The 18,739-nt window shown below is 36.9% G+C and overlaps 2 protein-coding genes across 2 annotated transcripts; both read left to right on the top strand.

Annotated features, from left to right (window-relative positions):
• The first annotated feature begins 2,927 nt into the window (after positions 1-2,927).
• Positions 2,928-6,078, top strand: LOC129238134 (vitellogenin-3-like). The gene is made up of 3 exons (XM_054873170.1): positions 2,928-3,327; positions 3,417-3,676; positions 5,291-6,078. Exons 1-3 carry the CDS (start codon positions 3,042-3,044, stop codon positions 5,969-5,971), a joined length of 1,227 nt encoding a protein of 408 aa, XP_054729145.1. The 5' UTR covers positions 2,928-3,041; the 3' UTR covers positions 5,972-6,078.
• A 3,543-nt stretch (positions 6,079-9,621) lies between these two features.
• LOC129238114 (uncharacterized) lies at positions 9,622-18,268 on the top strand. Its single transcript, XM_054873153.1, has 7 exons — positions 9,622-9,708; positions 9,769-9,896; positions 9,974-10,039; positions 10,118-10,327; positions 10,391-10,547; positions 10,935-11,096; positions 18,033-18,268. The coding sequence occupies exons 1-7, from the start codon at positions 9,645-9,647 to the stop codon at positions 18,266-18,268; spliced, it is 1,023 nt and encodes a 340-aa protein (XP_054729128.1). The 5' UTR covers positions 9,622-9,644.
• The last annotated feature ends 471 nt before the right edge of the window (positions 18,269-18,739 follow it).

The raw sequence follows: 18,739 nt of genomic DNA, 5'->3' as shown, positions 1-18,739 counted from the left end.
ACTATCTCATTCCAAGAAATGGTTAACCTTTCCTAAAGATCTGCTGGAACAAATGCGAAACACTTGACACTTAGGCAATAAAATTGCAATCATTAATTTAATAAACTGAGAAATTAAACGAATCAAATAAATGCATTAAGGAAAAAAAAATTATTTATAATACATTAAAAATTCGATAAGCGTTTTGATTGCGTTATTGGCATTTTTATTTATGTATATTTAATAAAAGAACAAAAAATAGGAAAAATAAAAATATATAACAAATTTGCTGTGACAACAATTCTCAAAGTGACTACTTGCACACAATTATTCTAATACAATTGTGGGCAAAATAGTGGCAGCGAAGCGCAGAAAATCTGTAATCAGTGTTCCTTTAATTTTAAAAGTTGAGGATTCTATTTTGATAGAGGCCATGCTGAAAAGTCACTTAATTATCTTATCACCTCATCTCCTTCGACTTTTATTATAGGCTGCTGGCCTGTTTTTCTTCACGCAATATAAATTACATGCCATTGAACGAGTAAACATAAAGTTCATTAAAATCACAGTTCCAATATATAATAATAAAGAGTGATCAGATTGATTGAACTTTCTCTAATAAGGGGGTTTCTGACAGATCGCACATGACTACTGTCAAACTAAATACACAATTTTTTTCAGTATTCATTGACATTTCATCACGAATACACTTATGCTTTAACACCATTTACGAATCATAAAATTTTATTACGAAAATCAACGCTGTGTGAAACGCGTTTTTCGCGCGCTCGGCCAAAATAATGGTGTTTAGCGATGAGTCCCATTTCTCGCTTAATCTCTACGTTAATAAGCAAAATTGTCGTAGTTTGCCTGGAGACCAACCCGAAGTCATTCAAGAACAACCTTTATATTTATTGAAAACAATTGTTTAGAGTGGCCTCTGGGCTGGAGTAATCGGAATCATCGGCCCATCTTTCTTCAAAGACGAGGCTGGCGCCAATGTAACAGTGAATGGCGAACGCTATCGCGCGATGCAAAACAACTTTTTGATGCCGGATGCCGGAAAATGAAGCGCGTGGTTCCAACAAGTCGGCGCTACTTGGCATACACCCCGTGAAATAATGAGTTTATTGCGTCGTCGTTTCGGTGAGTTATTTATCTCTCGTCTCAGACCAAGATCATGTGATGTTATACCTTTGGACTTTTGTTTGTGGGCGTATATAAAGCCGAAATGCTTGTCATTGGAAGCCAACATGACTAAAGTTATTCATGAGATACGGACCGAAGACCTTCAGCGAGTCTCGAGTCATTCAAAATTGGTGCTTACGGATGGCCGAAATACGGCGTAGTTGCGGCCAACGTTTGAAAGGGATTATCTTCAAAAAATAAATTTAATGAATGGTTTAACATAAAAATAATAAAGGTTACCCAATCAATTTGAATTTTCGTCGTTTTATTTCAATTTAAAATCCTTCTTCTTCTTCTTTATTTTTATTATTGGCTTTGCCAATCATTGTTGTGATTGATTTTCTGCTGAGGTAGATATCCAACTTTCCGCCTATCATTTTGGGTGGTCTTCCTGGTCGTCTTCTTCCTTCTGGTATCTCATCTCGAGCTATTTTTATCAACCGATTGCTGGGGGCTCGTGTCACATGCTCTTTCCATGCTCGTCATCTGGCTCTTATGAATTTTACAGTGTCGGTCACCCCTGTCTGTGTTCATAACTCCTCGTTTCTTATGTGGTCTAGTCTAGGTTTCTCAGCTATGATCCTAAGGGCATGCATTTTAGTAGTCCGCAGCAGTTGTTTCGTTTTCTTGTCTTTTGCACGAGCTTCTGCTCTATCAGTCGGTATCGGCCTTACAATTGTTTTGTAGATTAGTGTTTTATTTTCCATGTTCCACCCATTCTCGCAGGAACCCTGATATCCGTGCACCGTTTGCGCATCTCTCTCGCACCTCTGTTATTAAATTTCGATTGCTAAATACATCTACACCAAAATATTTAAATTGATCACCCCTCATAATACACGTCTCTGGTAGAACCGAAACAGAATTACACCGGGTAACGGGTTGACGAATGTTAATCAGCTGATCCACTTCCTTCGAAAAATTCGGTCGGTTAAACCCAACTGAACTGAACTGAAGCAACTCGTTAAAGCTCATTGGTACAAAAATACAACTTATTTTTAAATTATTGACATTTTGCGGAGTTTCTTAGACAAATCGAAATTATTTTCTTGTGATTTGACTGCTGTTGCTTGTGAACCAACAAATTGTTCATCAAGTGATCAGAAAAGCAATGCTGAGTCTTCAACCTGTCGGAGAAAATAGAAATAAATCGAATTATTTTGCCGACGTAATTTCGTCCATTTTCATGCTATGCTAAATGTGTTCGAACTTTGACATCGGGTACCCGTCCCCCCGTTACCCGCTTTTTGCTGCAATTCTATTCAAGTGGATAACTGATCGAGTAGTGCAGTAGATTTTAGTTCTTTCCGTAATCAAAAATGTTTATGGGGACACCAAGTCCTGTAGAAGTAAAGTGCAACCCTTCTTACTTCTTCTTAGGGCGACGTAGACAACGCGTACTCAGGAATATAATTTCATGAAATTTTTCATTGCTTATCAATTAATAAATTAAACTAAATAGACTAGGCAATAAACTACAGAAGATGACTAATAAAGAAGACCCTCAGGTCTAAAATACTAATCGGCTCAATTCGTTCTAATCCCACTTACATTGACTTCTGCTATTGTTTTTGCAATCACGACTGTAGATCGATCGCCAACTCAGCGGAGGCTTGAGCGGGAGCAAATCAATAATGAGCAAAATTGGAGAGCAAATTAGTGAAATGAGTTTCATTGTTTTTGCTTGCCTTTCTCATACATACATATATGTGACTCGATATATAAATAAGCGCTGAGGGTAGCAGACGCGAACAGTTTTCCCATAGGCATTTCGTATTGCGATCGTGAAAATTCTTCATGTGGTGATAAGTAACGCAAAAAGTAGTAAAAGAAAATTTTAACAAAACAAGCAGAAGGGGGGAAAAACTAGCAAAATGTCCCGTTTCCACATGGTTGTGTTAGTACTTACTTTGTTAGTTGCTGGCACGCGAGCGGTCAATATTCTAGATGTAATTCTCGATGTGCCCACAGGCATCGTTAATTCGTTGCCCAAATCGCTGGATATACAAACTGTGGGCAATACTGTGGAGAATACAGTGCGAGGCATTGGCAACACAGCAGCTAATTTGATACCCACGCCACAAGATGTGTTTGACACGAGCAAAAACCTATTGGCCGGCTATCCATTCGAGCTGATGTCTTCAGCTGTCCACGAGATTTGTAAGTATGCACATTTAATTAGTGGTGGTAACGAGTGCAGTAAAAGGTTGGATATTTGTATTTGATGACATTAATCGCCTGTCGTTTAGGCTCCGCTGCAATTGCAGGTGATGCGATTACTCCGTTAGTAACGCCCGACCTGACGAAAATGAAGTTTCAGCTACGCACAGCCTGCAATAGCTACAGTTATCCGGTATTGAAAGCGAATGAAATTTGGCAAAGTCCCGAATTCGATCCAAAAAAGAAAGTGGTAATATTCGCTTCCGGTTGGAAAACTACAATCGAATCCTCGAATCCGATCAATGAGTTGGCCAAAGCTTTCAATTGTCGTGGTGATGTGAATTTTGTGGTGAGTAAAAGTAGGGGGAAAATAAAAAAAGGGATAATTCATTGAATTTACGAAAATAGTTACTTAATGAATGAAGATTAGAACAAACATTTAAAATTGAAATGAAAGGAGCAGCAGCATAAAATAGCTTAACGGATGAAAAATTGAGCTTACGCATGCAAATATTGTACGATATACCTTGCGTATATAAAGGGTTATTAATTTGGAGGTATTGGATTTCAAATTGAAATAAAACAAGGAAATTCTAATTGATTGGGGTAGAACCATTCATTAAATTTATTTTTTAAAGATAATCCCTTTCAAATGTTGGCCGCAACTACGCCGTAATTCGGCCATCCGTAAACAACAATTTTGAATGACTCGTAACTCGCTGGATGACTTCGGTCGGTATCTCGTGAATAACTTTAATAATGTTGGCTTGACATGCCTCAATCGAAGCTGGTTTATCCACAAAGCACTTAAACTTTACATAGCCCCCATAGTAGTGATATCACACGATCTGGGAGGCCAATCCACTGGACCGAGACGAGAGATAAATAACTCATCGAAACGACGACACAGTAAATCCATTGTTTCATGGGCTGTATGGCAAGAAGTGCCGTCGTCGTCTTGTTGGAACTAAATTGTGGTGATCACGCGCTTCAATTTCCGGCATTCGGCATCCGACACCAAAAAATCGTTTATCATGGCGCTATAGTGTTCGCCATTCACTGTTACATTGGCGCTAGCCTCGTCTTTGAAGAAATATGAGCCGATAATTCCGATACCTCTAGCCCATAGGCCATTCTAAACGATTGATTTCAATGGATGTAATGGTTGATTTCATGTCGGATCGACTGTCGCAAATCATTCTGTCACTAAGCAGAAGGGACTGATGTCGAGCCACTTTGCGTGTGCGAAGCACATGGAAAATGTAGGCATCTCAGACAGTGTACTCTGCCCAGCGTGTGTAGAGGAGGATGGACGGCGAACCACTTCCTGTGCGTTTGCTCCGCCTTCTCGCGAATCAAGCTTGAGGTCTTTGGCACTGATGTGTTAAGAAGCGACCACCTTGACTCCTTGGCTCTTCGGAGGTCGGGTAGATTGAAAGAAAATTAAAAGGGAATCCGAGTGCAGTATAATGGCCTTAATGTTGTATGACTGCTGTACTTGCTAGTTGCCCCGACCAAAAAATAAAGTTAAAAATGGGCCTCATTGGTGAAAACCATAATTTCCTCTGAGTGCGTGATGATATTTTTCACAGAGCGTCGATTTTCCTAATATAATTGCACGATTTGTAAACGTTGTTGAGACTTAAGTCATTCCATGATGAAATGTCAATGAATACTGGAAAAAATTGTGTATTTAGTTTGAGAGTAGTCATGCGTGATCTGTGAAAAAACCCCTGTTAGAGAAAGTACCTCCACTTTGATCTCCCTTTATATATATACTAAGAAAAATATATGAGTGCTTTTCTCGTTATATGGCTTTTACGTTTTATTTTTTTTTTGTTTTATAATTTTCCACTTTTTCAAATAACTTAAAAAAATATTTAGTTTAATTTTTGATATTTTTAATATATATATTCATATTTCTTTTTTTATTTCCAATATTTTTTATCTTTCCCCCACACAGGCCGTCGATGTGGCCGATTCTGTGGACACTCTATACGCTTGGTCGTCCCTTAACACCGATGCAATCGGCGCTTTTATAGCTGAAGGTCTCGAGCACTTAACCGACGTTGTACCACTTCAGAATATTCACTTGATCGGTCATGGTCTAGGTGCGCATATTTTCGGCGCGGCAAGTCGTTACTACAGCTACAACACCGGCAGACTTGTGCCACGCATTACTGGTTTGGATCCAGCCAAGCCCTGTTTCAAAGAAGGTTATGCGCTCTCAGGTTTAATGCGCGGTGATGCCGAATTCATCGATGTAATTCACTCCAATCCGGGTGTGATGGGTAAACGTGAACCCCTCGGTGATGTGGATTTCTATCCAGGTGGACTTCATCCTTTGCCAACTGGTTGCTTTGATGTGTTTTGTGCGCATGCGCGTGCCTGGGAATATTATGCGGAAACTGTTTACCCAAACAGTGAAAGGAATTTTCTGGCTCACCGTTGCAACTCATTGAGCGGAGTGCGTCATCATACATGTCCGCGTGCAGAGTATACTATGGGATATGAAGTACCAAGAAATTTGAAGGGGAACTACTTTTTGGAAGTGAATGGACAGAAGCCGTTTGGTGTAAATGGCAATGCTAGGCAACTGTACCTCCATTCGAAGTGCGGACTGTGTGCGCAGAGGAATTTCTGATTGATTGCAAGACATATAGAATACAGTACTTACTCGTATGTACTTTTATGACTATATATCTATGTATTGATATGTAAATAAATGTGATGTTTGAAGGGAGTTTTATACTTAAACGCATGAGTTTCTTTATATTTTACATAGACAGTTAGTGATTTTGGTGTGTGAGGCACGGAACGTCCGAAGCAACCGAAAGTTTAAAAACGTCGAAATTGAGGCTCTGCTTAATAAAGACGCAGATTGCATGAAGAAGAAGAAGCAGCGTACGCCTTGGTGCTTGTCATTTTCAAAAACTTTGAACGTATTTTAGTAGGAATCATTAAGAAGCAAGAAAATAGGACAAAGTACGATTTAAGGGTCCAAAGATTTAAGAAAAGCTAAGCTCTTAGCCAGAAAATCATTGCTCTGAGTTCCGTTAATGGGTGTCTACATAAACCCCAAACACAAGTATTCATAGTTCGAAGATTTGCTCTACACTCAAAGGCAGTATCATCTATTAAAAACTGTTGAGACCAAGCGAAACTACAGCCCGGACCGACTGCAGTTGCTGCACTCAAGTCGGATAATTGAAAAAAAAGTGACTGTCTAAAGTGTCAAGTTACGGTCGAAAGATATTGCCGGACGATAACACTCAGCCATATGTTGCAAATAGTCAATACACTCAAATAGAAGGCCTTAAGCGCCTGCGGTATTCAGCACACATTTCAACAGTGTTGATAAATTCAGCACATACCAAGACCAGAGAGACCAGGCTGATGGCCCCTTTTGTTCTTTCGAAGAAATTTCAAATTGCCTAATTTCATGGACTAGTACTTAGTAGTAGTATTTATTGCAAATAAAAGTAAAATATACAAAATTTGAAATTTACTTATTGTAATATTAAGAAAAATAAATATTTACAATAATTTAACGACAATGGCATGAGCCGTCTGTCGATTTATTTTTCGTACAGAACAATTATTCGGTTTATGGTTTTTTAAAACCAGTTAAACGCTTTTACTGAGTAATCTCTGTATCTAGAGACATATTTAAAGAAACGCGAAAGTTTATCCCAATGATCATTTTCCCCATTGAGAATCTCAATCAGCTGTGAAACATTTAAGGTAAATTTTCCGAAAAAGACTTGTCTGTATTCTCTTAATATTGGGCAGCGCGCCAAGAAATGTGCCATGTTTTCAAGCTCGCCAAAATTACTCATTGAGCAAGTTTTATTTTCTGTGTCAAATCTCTTGTTATTTAAAATTACCATGTCACTTCTAGCCCTCATTATCCACATGCTTGATTCTATATCATATTTTGTTTTAAATAAACCAGACCTTTTGACCAATCTAATATCATACTATATGTACACATTCATCCTAGCCTGGTTGTGGTTTGTTAAAAAAAATTTTGCATCTTCTATCCAGTTTTCTGATTGTATGTTATCTGTTCGGCAAATGACATCGTTTTTACTAAACAAGTTCTTTAGATCTCTAATCCAAAAGACTTCTTTCTTTATAACAATTTTGGACAGATAATGTGGCAGCCGATTTTCTGAGTATATAAATAAAATTCAGTGCATATACTCAAGGAATAGTTCTAAGATGAACAAATGATTTTCTTGCATGCCAGTTTGTATGTAGGTAGCTTCAGAATTCGCTTTACAAAATACTTTTGCAATATATCAACTTCTTTAAACCACCCGAAACCCCACACCTGTGCTGCGTATGATTGTATTGAACGACAAACTGCAAGAAAAAGTTTCCATTTAGCTTCAATTGAAACTTCTTTCTTTTTTAAAAGACAAGTCTACGTAGCATTAATGCCATTCTTTGCTGCAGCTGTTCTGTTTTCAACATGTTTTTTAAATTCATCTGAGGTGTTACGAGTATTTCCACTCCTAAGTAAGTAATTTGAGACACAGTCTGTATTTCTTCCTTACTATAATACCATTTCTTCTCTTTACTAAGTTTCCCCACCATTTTTGAACACCATTATTTGAGACTTTGAGCGGTTTACTTCAAGATTCCACAGGTTGCAGTAGCTTTCAAGGCTATTAATCATCTCTTGTAGTTTGCCTGGGTGATCTGCTAACAAAATGATATCATCCGCAATCATTAGAAGTAATATATGTACATGATAAATGAGGATCCTAAAAAAGTACAGAGAGATTAAAAAGGGTTTGTATTCTGCACATAGAAGTCCTGCTTTGAAAAAAACGTGCTGATGACTTTAAGGCGAATGCTTGCTGACTTTTTGATATTTCAGCTTATAAGTGTGAAGATTTTACAACTTGCTCATGTATAGGCCGTATCGGAATAGTGGACATACCTGAAACGAGGAAACTTATAGAAAGACAACGACGCCGCGATGAGATGACCAAGCAAATTACTAATTAATAATTCTGTGGTCCAGAAAACTATCCCTCTTGCTCTACATTCGGCTCCAATATATCGGAAGTGAATGATGGTTCAGAAAGTGACACCTCTAATTCTGTCACTAGTCCACCGAACTTATTCATTGGTTTTGATTCCCCCTCTATTTCTCAAATGCGTATGGGATTGCAGGAAACTGCAGTTATAAGTCAGCGATATGGCGTAAGTGATAGAGCAACGGCAATGCTTGTTGGTTTGATCTCTTCCGAATCACGAAAGCTCATAATAGATAAAAACAAAATTATACGCGAGAAAAACCTAGTGCGCCATGAAATAAAACTCAAAGATCTTGTAAAATATTTACTGACCGTCTATGTCCTAATGTGGTTTAAAATACGAAATAATAGCTCTCTTGGAAATGGGCCAAGGCTCCTGTTTGAAACTATCAGACGGACTTGGTACCTTGCACATAAATATTTATATGTTGTTAATGTTTCTATTTCTTGGAACGCATATTTTGCTCTTCCGGAAAACATCTTTTTAACAATGATGATGCTCTCGCAAAAATTTTGCAAGCGCGAAATAGTTTACTACATGCATGTCGCCCAATGTCTACCCAATCTCGATTTTGATGCTGATGATTACAGCAAAATGATAAACTGGTCTTCGGTAAATATAATTTCTCTCCCCGTTCTAAAGAACGTAACAAATGAAATTCTTATGGAGATTTTATCATGCAGCAAGGTGTATGAGAATTGGGCGTTCCCTAAATATCCATGCCACACATTTGCGGTGGAGTGAATGGTGAAACTCGTTACTGAAGCATCGCTTCAAGTATGCGGAAGTTGCGCTCGAGATGGATTCATTCGGAGTACTTTAGCACCCCGTCAAACTATGCCTCAGTTTGACAACAAAGCACAATACTCCGTCTGATTTGATAAATATGAAATGAACTATTGCTTTACGTTTAAAAAACGCAGAGTTTCTTGAAATACTCTCTATTTTATTATTTTTTTACAATATTACAAAACATGAAAAAAGAACAGAACCACACTCAGAAAAAATTCCCTCCCTAAAATAAAGAAAACTATTCTTTATTTTGAACTCTTCCAAATTCATTAAATTTTATCGCTTTTGAGTATTTTTTCTTTTAAATGACTATAAATCTGTTTGAAACATAAACCCGTAGTCCTCATTTTGATGTTACATTCTTCTTTGTTATTTTTTACTTTACTTACAATTATCTTATCGAATGCTCATTGCTTTTACGAACATACGTAGTTGATTGTTTTTTTCTTCGTGATTATATATTTTGTCGTGCAATGGATGAATTAATAGAAATTTTAATTGAGTTGGAAGGCGAACCGTTTTTGAACGTGTTTATTGGTAAGTTTATGGATATTTTATTTTGCTCATTTTAGTTATTGCTAATCATTTCAATTATAGAAAGCGGTCTAACTAAGGAATCATTGAAGCTCCTAAAGCCAAGCCATTTGGATACATTGATCGACACATCGCAGTTTGGACCAAGGGTAATTTTTGAGCATAATCTGCTCAATTGGCAAGCGCAACAGGTATTTTGTTATTTTGTGCATATACACACATACAGATATGCATGCAAAAATTCATAATCTTTGTTTTACTTCACTAGGGAATAAAAACACAAGCCATTCACACTGAGGCATGCGCTTTATTGGCAAATGAATATCGTGGCGAGGTAAATGTTTTTTTTATTACTTTTACTTTAGTTATTTATTTATTTTATACATTATTACATTTCTGTACTTCATATAAGGAATCTTTTGAAGCAATACTCAGTAAGTCGGCGGGTGGATCACAAATCCTGAAATACTATGCGCAAAAAAAGTGTCTCACTCCAAAGTATAGGAAACTTCTAGCTGCAACAGTTGCAAATTATTTTATTTCTGCTGAAGTACATCCAAACCCTAAAACATTTGAAGCTTTCGTCAATAAAATTGTGGATTTATTTACGAGTGAATCTAAAGTCTGATCACAACCTAAAATTTTTATTAAAAAAAGTTTTCTAACCTCGATTTCATTTACACAGGATATATATTACATTCATAAGAAAGGAAAAAAGCCAGGTGGATCTCTGTATGCTAAGTACCACAGTGTGTTATTGAAACTTAGACGGGATGTTCTTATTTCCAAAAGAGATGTAGAACCAACAACAAAAGGAACGGAGATTAATTCTTGCGTAACAGGTATATATGTATGTACATAGGTACATATATCGTCGTTGCGAAAGCAATACCGCGTATATCCAATATACAAAACTACATAAGTGGTGAAGGAAGAGAAAACTGATTTTTTACAAAAGTATAGCTCCATTTTTTCACTGAACTTATAATTTATTAATATTATGACAGAGATCAATATACAAATAGTAATTCTGCAAAAGAGTGTACGTGAAACTTCAGTTTCTTTGGTCAATTCGTTTTGGTTTTATGCAGTTTTGCAATCGCAACGACGATATGGCTTTCTTAACTCATGAGTATATTTTGGTTTAATTTAAATTTTAAATGAGAGATTATTAAATAATATAATCTGCATTTAATGTAACCTTCATTTAATAAAAAAATTACATTTAGATTGCATTCAAGAAAAATCATGGTTAAAGTATAACGTTGAACCATTCGATGAAGTTCAACTAAAATGGGAAGCGACTTTTGCTGTGCGACGACAAATGCTACAAAAAGATGCCAATTTAAATACAATTTTAGAAGAATGGCCTCAGTATAAGCAGAGTTTTGGTCATTTATATAATATATATATATAATTCGTGAGTTTTATTTACATAAAAAATAATTTATTGTTCTTCATTCCTATCTTAGATAGAACTGGATTTTAAGAAGCTGTACCCCGAAAAGCAAAATTTGTTATTTGATAAATGGGAGAGCTTCTGCCAAGCGATTCCACCTTTGCTAGAAATTTACATTAAAGATTCAAACAGCTTAACTACTTGGAGGCAGTTTAAAGAAGGAAGCATCAATGCTGGTATTTAATATGTCTTAAGCCCTCATTTTTTTTAACAATCTAATTTCAGATGCAAAAGACTCATTTTTTATCTTCTACACTCTGTCTTTATTCCAACTGGCCGAATATATAGAACATGCAAACAGACAAAAAAAAACACTTCATCAAGTACACTATTGCAGATTCAAGAAATAGTTTCTTACTGTGGGCACCGACAAGTAGTGAACTTCAGTCAAAATTGAAATTAATGGTAGATGCAGATTATATGGATAAAAGTACGTTTAAGCCAATTATATGTTCCATTGGATTGGATTATTTTTATTGCAAGGAATATTATGTGCATTTCGCCGATATATTTTATAAGTTCGATAACCTAATCAAGTGTATTGATGTGTGTTTTAAAACATTCCATGTACTTAACCTTGAGCATCCGCCCGAATGTAGGTCCATTTGGCTTTTTGTCCAGCAGTATTTCTATAACATTTCCTTGAAATCTCGCGAGAAAAATGGGTCTATTGTGCAATTTTAAATGATTTGAAAAAACAAAATAAGACTTAAAATAAGAAATAATTGGAATGGATGTACACGTGCAATGTTCTCAATGCTTACAAATGCAAAAATAAAAAACTAAAACCAAATTTTTTGCATTTTTATTCAATATTTAAAACATTTCATAATCTGAAAATTCAGGTAGAAAATTGAGAAAAAAGCTATTTTTCTTTTAGTAAATTTTTACTAGAAACAAAATAACAGTTTCCCTAATTCCAGCAAATTTTACTCTGAAATGAGTAATATTTTTATTTTCTTTTAGCAAAATATTATCTATTTCAAACATAAAATTTATTACAAATATAAAAACAAATTCCTTAAATCGGGAAAGTTTTTCTCGAAAGCATGTAAACATTTTTTCTTCATTTTGAGAAAATATCAGATACTGAAAAGAGGATGCCTTTTCATAGGCGCCAAATCATTCCCATATTTCCTCATTTCAATAGTCGTTTTAACTTGAACCGAAGAAGTTTTTTTTTGAGTGCAGTTAAAAAAAATATATAAATAAAATAAAAATAATAAAAATTAAAAAGTAAATAAAAAAAAATAAAATTAAAAAAAAGAAAAAAAAAACCAAAAAAAAAAAAAAATAGGAACCCAAAGTGAAGCAACCTTCCTTTTCCTCCCTTTTACATACTTAAATTATTGACACGTACGCAACTGAAATTAGGTTGAAAAAATTATAGCCGAATGGTATTAACCGAAAAATAATATAACTTCATTGACCGTTATACTTTTAGATTATACCGGGCTACAAAAAGAAACATATAAAAGTTGATGCGGTAAATTTGTTTCAGGTCAGCCTGTGAAAAACGCCAATCTCACTGTACAGCATTAAAAAACTATGTAATAGGGTTCTGTTAAAGGCAGGCCCGGTAAATAATTTGAATAGTTATACCCACTTGGAAATTTGTTGATTGGCTAATGATTGCAATAAAATTGAAGCTTAACTTTTTTTTTTGGAAAAATTTCATAAATTATATTAGTTTGGGGGAAAATCGTTGAAAATGTTGCAGAAAGCCTATGGCGAGTGTGCGGGTATGCGAGAGGAGAGAGAAGTCTGGAAGATTTTCCCCGCTCTGGTCGCCCATCAGCGTCTTCAATAGATGAAAACATCGACAAAGTCAAGGAAATGGTGCTGGAAAATCATCATTTAAGTTGGAAAGAGGTAGCTCGTGACCTTGGCGTGTCTCACGAATCAATTCGTAACATTTTACACCAACAATTTGGCATGAGACGCGTGGCTGCTCGACTCGTTCCAAGAGAGTTGAATTTCTTTCCAAAAATTCATCGGAAGAAGCTGGCTGAAGACATGCTTGAGCAACTGAATTCGGAATCAACCTTTATTCAGCGCATCATACCAGGTGATGAGACGTAAGTATATGAGTTTGACATGCAAACCAGTGAACATGCAACCAGGCGGCTGAATGGCATTATACACATTAGCCGAAACCCAAATAACTACGTCAAAGTCGGCCAAAAGTGAAAGTCATGCTACTCGTTTTCTGTGATTATCATGTCGTCGTGCACTCGGAATTCGTTTCAAATGGTTCTATGGTAAATAAAGAATACGGAATAATATTTGGAAGTTATGTGATGTTGGAGAGAGAATGTGAGTAGGAAACGGCTCAATTTGTTGAGAGAAAACTCATAGATCTTGCACCATGATAACGCACCGCCCCTAAGACTCATATTGTTAACACTTTTTAGACCAAAAACTTGACAAATCATCAAACAACCACCGTAATCACCGAATTTAGCCCCCTGTGACTTTTTCCTTTGCCCAAAACTTAAATTGCCACTTTGCGGACGCCGCTTTTAGTCGATAGAGGCCATTAAGGCAAATTCGCTAAAAGGGGTTTCGACACTGTCAGCCACACCACGTCTTTCTCGCTTCTCCACCCACTGCGAAGAACCTACAACTTTCCTCCACAAAGTCCACCACCTGGACAAATGAGGTCAAACAGCAACTTAAGGCAAAAGTCGACGACACACCAAATCCGACTGTTAATAACCCCAAAATTTTGGGAGTTACCTTCGACAGTTTGCTCTCTTTCTCAGCGCATACAACCGCTATTACCACTAAAGTCCAAAATCGCAACAAGGTGCTCAAATCGCTTGCCGGCAGCACTTAAGGCAAAGACAAAGAAATGTTGCTATCGACATTTAAGGCAATTGGTGGGTCGGTTCTAAACTACGCTGCGCCTACCTGGCCGCTTAGAATTCGTGACACGTTGTGGATAAAGCTACAGACTTGTCAAAATACTGCCATTCGGACTGCGACAGGATGTCTTTTGATGTCCCCACTTCAACATATATACGACGAGGCCCATATGCTCCCTGTCCCTGTTCCTGTTAGGGTATTACCGCAGGTTCCGCAGACACCTGCTTGAGCCTAAGCCACCTCCCAGGCTCGTCAGGCGGCACCTCCTCAATTACGCGGACGAGATTCAAGACAAAACAGACAGACAATTAACAGCATTTATCGGGAGACTCTTACCAACTTCTTAAGCTCCCGACCCTCTAATGCAGTCATCGGAGTCCAACCATCCCCCCCTTTGTAGACGAAGAGCTCCAACTTCTCCGAGAGTCCCGCGTAACCCTGGCACAATTACGTTCTGGATACTGTAGCTGGTTAAACTCCTACCTATTCAGAATTGACCCCGACATACTAAACATATGTCCGGCATGTGAGTGTACCCCGAACGACGCTAACCACATTTTAACATTCTCCCTCAAACCCACTCATCTAACACCCCTCTCCCTCTAGACCCAACTTGTCGAAACAGCAAGTTTCCTGGGCCTTCCGTTAGATGAGTTAGACGAAGACGACCGGTAATTTATACTACACGGATCGGGCAAAGTTACTGCTACAACAACAACAACCTAGTAAGTATTTTCGACAAAAGCCGGGCGCAAGTTTATACAGTCTATGTCTAATAAATAAATAACAACTCTACAGTAAAATTTAGTTCTCGTAGGTCCCTCCACATATTTTTCAATATTTTAGATTTGGCTGCTGCAAATGCTGGGATCCTCTACAAAGAAGCGTCAGGTTCTTGTTTCAATTAGCAGAACAGCTTTTTACCGCTACCTTCATTAGAACATGAATACCCACAGAGATTGACTGCAACATCATGAAATAGAAAATATTTTAACAAACGAGAAATTTGTGAAGTACGACTTCGCCACAATAAGAAAAAAAAAAATAAATAAAAAAAAACAAATAAATATAATGAAAAATATTAAAAGTATTTTTGCCGTTTTTTCGATAGCAGAAAATTGCCGAGCACGCAAAACTCTTGTCTTATTTATGCCTCTCATAAAACAAACTAAACCTGCTGTATGGCTAAAAGCGTGAACACATCTTCGAAACGAGTGCACCAACATAAAAAAAACAATAATCGAAAGTCGAATGTGTGTAGCCCACGAAATTTGAAAATTCGCCTTATTTTTGAACACACCTTGTATGATTTACACTCCGTTGAGTAGTTTTTTGTGATATGAACCACATTTAAAGTATACTTTATAGTAATATTTCCTTCTGTATTCTAGCTGGATGCCATAGTTTCATCAGTGTTGTTGGTCTGCCTATCCGCAAAAGCTTCGGTTATTGGATCCCAGTTCCACAAAATTACAAGATAATTTTACTTTCCAAAAGTTTAAATATCTGAATGTATTCGTAGCTTTTAGTACTCTGTTAGTTATTAAGCTGTTCCAAATTCAATCAAAAGAAAGTGTAAAGCTCTAGAGCTTTTAGGAATTGAAACTTAATTTTTGCAAGCTCACATACCTAAATAAGTGATTCACAAGGTATGGTAAGTGCCGTGTCATAAGTTGTGGCGATTTTAATGGTTAAATAAATGTTTAGAGGACCACAACCACCTATTCTTTAAATGCGTGAAAATTTATAACATAAAGTACCGTCTAGCTTTGCGAACCACCGAAAAATATTTTTAGCGGTTTAAAGTTAAGTTTCTGTTTTTTGCATGCGATGTTGAACATTTTCTTTTATATTTAAAAAATTTCCTAATATGCATTCTAGTCCAGACATTTGGTAAAAAAAGGGAGTTACCGGGCAAGTTTTCCGGTAGTTTTCAAACTAGGTAATTTTTATAGATTTTGACATGCTCTTTTCGAATTTCAACTTTGACACCTCGTGTCTGCGACGCTAGCGCCACAGACAGTTTTTTTACAATATCTCCATTCCGACGCATTTTATGAGAAAAACATATGTACACAAAATTAAACTAGAGAAAATTTCCTACATTTTATGTTATTACGATTTTTTTCTAAAATCGATAGTTTTTGGCGTACGAGCGCCACAAAGTAATATTCACCTACACCACCACGTTTTTTCGTATATTTCTCTACAATAATCTTCTACTATAGCAGGTTTTAGAAAAGCAGGTATAAGGGTAATGTGTCGCCTTTGTTGAAGGCTCCCTTTCTCTCTCGACCTTCAACGAAACATCTATCGGTAGAACTGAAGAGAAGTATCTAGTTTAGACTGAATCATCAGTATTCGCCTACCGTTTTACAGTGTAGTTTGTGTTTTTAGAGTCATGGCTTCTGATGAAAGAAATTGTTTTATTTGTGATAATCCATTGTTAGAAAATTAAACAATTGAAGTGAAGGAAAATGGATTGGAGACTTTTCGTAAATCAAGTGTTAAAAGAAATGACAATAAAGTTAAACTTTTGGCGGGAATAAAATCGATAGTGGTTCATGATGTATGTCGAAAACGATACAACAATGAAAAGTTAATCGCTGCATCATTACGTAGAGGAAGTGATGTCACGACACCTCAACTACCACTGCGATCCTCGCACTCAACATTTTCTTTTTTTATGGGCTGATGAAATAACAGCAGAGTTTATAGCAAAACAAAAACAGAAGCGGTTGTGCAAGCGTGGCCTTGTGTACAGTGTGCGAAAATTATCAATGAAAAATAGTATTTCTGAATTTGCTGGAGCTCATAATGATGATTGGGGTCGAGCAATTGTTGAGCGTCTTCAGCATGTGAATGATTGGGTCGCAGCCGATGCACAGTACCATAATTCTTGCATGAAAAAAATGTATCAAGCACCACCACCTAAAAATATAAAGCAAAAGTTCCGTAAGCGAATGAGATAGATACTCCGATGCAGTTCATTTATTCTTATCTTGAGCAGAATTCCGATGAGTGTCAGTTTTCCTTGGACGAATTGGTAGCCAAAATTGAAGGTGATTACCGCCCACATATAAAAACGGTGAAAGCACAACTTCTCAAAAAAGACGGTGATGATATTTTAATTGCCATCACTGCCAATAAGGCTGCGGTGGTTTGTTTCCGAAATACAGGACTTAAGCTATTAACGGAAGCCTGGTTCAATCAAAAAAGTGGTCTCACAAGTCACGAAAGATGCGGATACGGTAATGATCAATATCGCAATACGTGTTTCACCAGCGTTCGACGCCGTAATAGTGGTTGGCGAAGATATAGATCTTCTTATTCTTTTGACAGCTCTATGTACGCGATGAAACGTGTACTTTCTCAAACCAGGAAAAGGTAAAATTACCCAACAAATATATTCCACTGAAAGTATTATAGATCAAACAGCTGCAGATCATATTTTATTTCTGCATGCATTCAGTGGCTGTGATACAGCATGTGCGCTCTTTTATCAAGGAAAAATGAAATTCATTAATGTCCAAAAAAATCCTAATTTAATCCAGGTTATTCAGGTATTTAAAAATCCAAATGTCGATCCAGAAATTCTTGCTAAAGCATGAGAACGTTTTCTTCTTGAATTATACGGTTACAGTGATGTGAAAAGTAAGAAAATCATGTCTTTAAATGAGTACAGATATGCATGCTTCACAAAATCAGCATATAAAAATAAATTTAATATTGCGTCCCTACCACCAACAGAGGCATCAGCACGACAGCATTCATTCCGAACCTATCACCAGGTTCAGCAGTGGTACGGGAATGAACAAAATGCAGAACAATGGGAATGGAACAGAAACTAAAATGGGTTAGTTCCTGTTACGACACTCGAGCCCCCAGCTGCAGAATCCTTGTTAAAACTTATTTCTTGTAAATGTAAAAAGGGATGTCAGAAGGCCTGTGAATGCAGAAAAGCTGTGTTAAAATGCTCCGTTATATGCACAAATTGTAGTGGTGCTTGTTAAAAATTCGCAAGTGCAATTGGATTACGATGAAGAAGAAGAAACTGCGACTATTTTCGTGCAAACGTTTGATGAAACGGACAATGAAGAGGATTGTGATGAGTCTGATAATCGTATCGCAGATGATGCGGACGAGATTTCAGTCTGCGACGTCTTGATCGGTGCCCAAGACGAACTCGCAACGCCTGGTCCATCAGGAGCGGTAAAACGTAGGAGATTGCGCTAAATTTTCGAAAGTGTGCATCATATGTGGGTTAGGCCTACAGGGGATACCACGATAAAAAAAAAAAACGCGCCGCTTACTCTACCTTCAGGTGGTGTAGAAATGAGTTTTTTTCGAAAACGCATATTAAAATGTACTTTGTGGCGCTCATACGCCAAAAACTATTGATTTTACAAAAAAATCGTAATAACATAAAATGTAGGAAATTATCTCTACTTTAATTTTGTATACTTATGTTTTTCTATATTAATAAAATGCGTCGGAATGGAGATATGGTAAAAAAAACTGTTTTTAGGCGCCATTTTTTCAATATGGCGGCGTTAGCGTCGCAGATACGAGATGCCAAAGTTGAAATTCGAAAAGAGCATCCGAAAATCTATAAAAATTATCCAGTTTTAAAACTCCCGCAAAACTTTCCAGGTCAAACTACCAGATAACTGGACTATTCACTTCAATCACTTCACTTGTAAATAC

Source organism: Anastrepha obliqua, chromosome 2 (assembly GCF_027943255.1).
Source record: "Anastrepha obliqua isolate idAnaObli1 chromosome 2, idAnaObli1_1.0, whole genome shotgun sequence".
Classification (NCBI taxonomy): domain Eukaryota; kingdom Metazoa; phylum Arthropoda; class Insecta; order Diptera; family Tephritidae; genus Anastrepha; species Anastrepha obliqua.
Note: the sequence above shows the minus strand (reverse complement) of the source record. Positions and strands in the feature narration are given on the sequence as shown.

Excerpts from the sequence above, each read along its gene's own strand:
- LOC129238134 (XM_054873170.1), top strand. The coding sequence starts at position 3,042 with ATGTCCCGTTTCCACATGGTTGTGTTAGTACTTACTTTGTTAGTTGCT. Across the intron at positions 3,328-3,416 it reads TTCAGCTGTCCACGAGATTT|GCTCCGCTGCAATTGCAGGT; the intron begins GTAAGTATGCAC and ends CCTGTCGTTTAG. Across the intron at positions 3,677-5,290 it reads GTGGTGATGTGAATTTTGTG|GCCGTCGATGTGGCCGATTC; the intron begins GTGAGTAAAAGT and ends TCCCCCACACAG.
- LOC129238114 (XM_054873153.1), top strand. The coding sequence starts at position 9,645 with ATGGATGAATTAATAGAAATTTTAATTGAGTTGGAAGGCGAACCGTTT. Across the intron at positions 10,040-10,117 it reads CAAATGAATATCGTGGCGAG|GAATCTTTTGAAGCAATACT; the intron begins GTAAATGTTTTT and ends ACTTCATATAAG. Across the intron at positions 10,548-10,934 it reads GATTAATTCTTGCGTAACAG|ATTGCATTCAAGAAAAATCA; the intron begins GTATATATGTAT and ends AATTACATTTAG.